The sequence below is a fragment of the Protopterus annectens genome, chromosome 8.part0 (genome assembly GCF_019279795.1).
Source record: "Protopterus annectens isolate FY-2018-M chromosome 8.part0, PAN1.0, whole genome shotgun sequence".
Taxonomy (NCBI): domain Eukaryota; kingdom Metazoa; phylum Chordata; order Ceratodontiformes; family Protopteridae; genus Protopterus; species Protopterus annectens.
In genome coordinates this window covers 1,389,042,372-1,389,045,650 of record NC_056741.1, presented here as the reverse complement: position 1 = coordinate 1,389,045,650, position 3,279 = coordinate 1,389,042,372, and the positions used below count along the sequence as shown (strand labels likewise).

At 41.3% G+C, this 3,279-nt stretch overlaps 1 protein-coding gene across 1 annotated transcript in view; it reads right to left on the bottom strand.

The window, feature by feature from the left end:
* LOC122809451 (nicotinamide N-methyltransferase-like) overlaps positions 1-1,006 on the bottom strand; it is a 226,720-nt gene extending 225,714 nt beyond the window's left edge. Inside the window, exon 1 of the mRNA XM_044080971.1 lies at positions 459-1,006. Within this exon, the coding sequence (XP_043936906.1) occupies positions 459-615 (157 nt within the window). The 5' untranslated portion in view covers positions 616-1,006. The remainder of the gene's footprint in view (positions 1-458) is intronic.
* Positions 1,007-3,279: the final 2,273 nt, after the last annotated feature.

Below are 3,279 nucleotides of genomic sequence, written 5' to 3'. Positions count from 1 at the left end.
AACTCATATTTACACTATATACATCTGGTGTCATACATATGCTTTTATTATGGCAGTAGACAGCTAAATAACTGCCATTTTAGATTACTAATTGTCCCCTTTACCTTACATTCCCCTAGCCTTCTGAATCTTCTGACACCCCTGAAAACCAGCTGTCTCTGCTGTCAGTCTTCAGTTTCTGAGCAGCCTGGCAAAATTGGGACTGTCTTTAAGTGTGAACTGAGGCAGAACACTGATCTGCTTTTTAAATTGTGATGTTGAGTTAAAATTGCACCTCTTGACACATTTATTTGCTTTTGTGCCTGTTTTATTGTTAAAATGCCCCTGCTTTAGAATACCTCAAGTACTGTAAATCAATTTATGAACACATTTAAAGCAAAATTAGAAATAGTTTGCAACAGTCTCTTGTTCCTACAAGATGTGAATTAATAGCATAACTGAAATACAAGGAAACTTACCTGAAGAAAATATATTAAATAAATTTGTCAGTTCAAAACACAAATGATTTCCTTCTTCAGGGCATCCCACTGCAGAAGAATAGTACGTTTCTAAGTAGACTCTGGAGTTGAAGAATTCTTGATAAACTTCTCCTTCTGTAAAACTGCTGCCGTCCATTTTTCCTCTTACGTTGTGGAGTTCTGTAAAAGACTTCCCCTTCACAGCTCAGTTATGCTGCTGCACAACGGATCTCCACCTTAAAACTTCAGTAGATCATGTGACGATTTTAACACACTGGAAATTCCAAAAATGTGTAATTGCACTATGTGGTGTGGGATCTAGATTTACTTTCTATTTCCTAAAAATGCTGCACAGTTTTCTGTAGAAATCAACTTCAAAGAGCTCTTGTGGTCAAAGATATCAAAAAGAAAGCTGGAATTCCAGTTTCAAAACACAGTCTTCATTTTACAGAGCTTTAGGTGATGCAAATCACTTGTACCGGAAATTAAAGCTCTTGCTGAGAAGCAGAATATTTGGTAATCTTCATATACTGACATTTCTAACGATATTTAATAAATTACTGTATATTCAGGCACCCCGTCATTCTTTTTTGTGAGAACTGTTTGTTTAACAACCGAGCTTGGATTCTGCAGCACTTAACCATTTGTATTTTGACTGCAAACAAGACCTTTGGATCTGGGATAATGTTTTTTCTGCCTTTTCTGTCAACTGAAGCTCAGTTTAATATGGCATTCCCTTTTATGGTATATTTTAAGTAAACATATTAGTGGTGTGTTAAAACCTCTCATTTTCCCATAGTAATACTTTCTAGCTTTTAATTATGTCACTTGGGATGTTATGCAATAATATACTCATTCACTTGGTTTCTAAAAGCCTTAAAAATGCTTTTGTTTTTATTGCCAGTGGAAGAAGGAATACAGCACTAAATATTTCTGACACATACTAATGTTTGTCAAAAGGCAGAGATGAGAATGTAACACACTTGGCCAGCTAACCACTCATAAGGAGTGGCTTCTGGCCCAGAAATTATAGTTATTGGCCGTTTGTGCAGTTTTTCCATCTCTCTCAACTTCCTGATTTAACAGCCCGCATTTGTACTTGTTTCCCCCCTTTCCTGTAATTAGTCTAGTCCAGATACAGATTTGCTGTATCCAGGACTGCTGATAAGCTTCTGAGCCCCCAAGTCTTTCTGTGTTGGAGGGAAGCCTTCTAGCTTATCAGTGGGAGTGGTAAGCACTAGGTAGCATATATACCACAAGAGGAGTAGTTCCTGGCACAGAAATTGTAGTTTATTGGCTGTTTGGATAGTTTTTCCATCTCTCTCAACTTTCCGGTTTAAAAGCCCACGTTTGCACATGTCTCCAGCCTTTCCTGTAACTAGTCTACTCCAGATACAGACTTGCTGTTTCCAGGACTGTTTGTAAGCTTCTGAGCGTGCCCAAGTCTGCTCTTTAATTTTTCCCTTAGATCTACTAGTTATCTCCTCTCCTGCACTTCTACTAGCTTATTAGTCTAGCACTTTACCAGACTTCTTGTAGCAATTATTGTAGTACACAGAAGTACTACCAGCACTAAACGTTCTACAAGGAAACAGATTCAGTACTTATTATCAATGCCCACCCCTCCAGGCATGTCTAAAGGTCAGTTCCCTGTGCTTTTTCCTATTAACCTGGTGAACTTGGGCATCTAGAGGCAATGTAGTAACTGTGTCATGTACACCGACAACCCTCTCCTCTTACCTTTCAACACTCAGACATGTGAGAGATGCACTTATATATCCAAATTGGAAGCCACGCACTCTCCAGCCAAGACCGGAATAGCTGGTCAAGAGGAGAAGGTCAACACTAGCACCACACCACATGGAACACATAGCCCTCCAGAGCACACACCAGCACTGCCTTCACATAAAAATAAAAACACAAACCACACACCCACCTTCACAGATGCTCTCAATAAAAATCTACCCAAGCAGCAGAGACATCCAAGGCAGAAATGCACTCGACCACCACAGCACAACCCTAATCATGAGACACATAACTCTCCTAAACAGTGCGCCACTCAACCAAAGCCCCTAAGGCAAAACAGCAGCCCCAACACTCTAGTCATAGGTGACTCGATAGTGAGGCACACTGATGTCCCACTCACTAGGTTGAATAAGAAGAAAGTAACAGTCAGCTGCCTGTCAGGTGCCAGGATCCACCACATAACACACGCACTCAGGTTCCTCAACAGCAGGTACAAATATGACTCTGTCATTGTACATGAGTGTGTGAATGGCCTGAGACATACCTCCCTGGACTACATGAAAAGGGACATGGAGGAGCTCTCGGATTATGCAGCCCAGGTGGGTATGACCCTAGCCCTGAGCAGCAGCCTACCATCACCCAGAGTTATACCACAGTACAAGCAGAAAATGATTGATTTCAACAATTGGCTAAGTTTCTGGTGCCATTCTAAGGGGATCCAGTATCTGTCTGCCTGGGATGATATGATTGACAGACCTCGATGCTTTGCCAGAGATGGCCTGCATCTATCACCCCTGGGCATCTGGATATTGGCCAAGGCTCTTGCCACCCCTATAGTGCCTTTTTTAGGCGGTGTTCCAAAGACCAAATTACCACTGTAACAGCTACAAACAAATGCAATCTGAGGGTCATGTTGTTCAATGCTAGAAGTCTAAATCTCAAAATGCACTCACTCGAGGCACTCCTTAAAATGGAGAACATTGACAATTGTTCTGCAACAGAGACCGGGTTCAAGGCAACAGAAAGCACCCCTGCACTACCAGGCTATAACTCATTCCACACTTTTCAGCCTCAG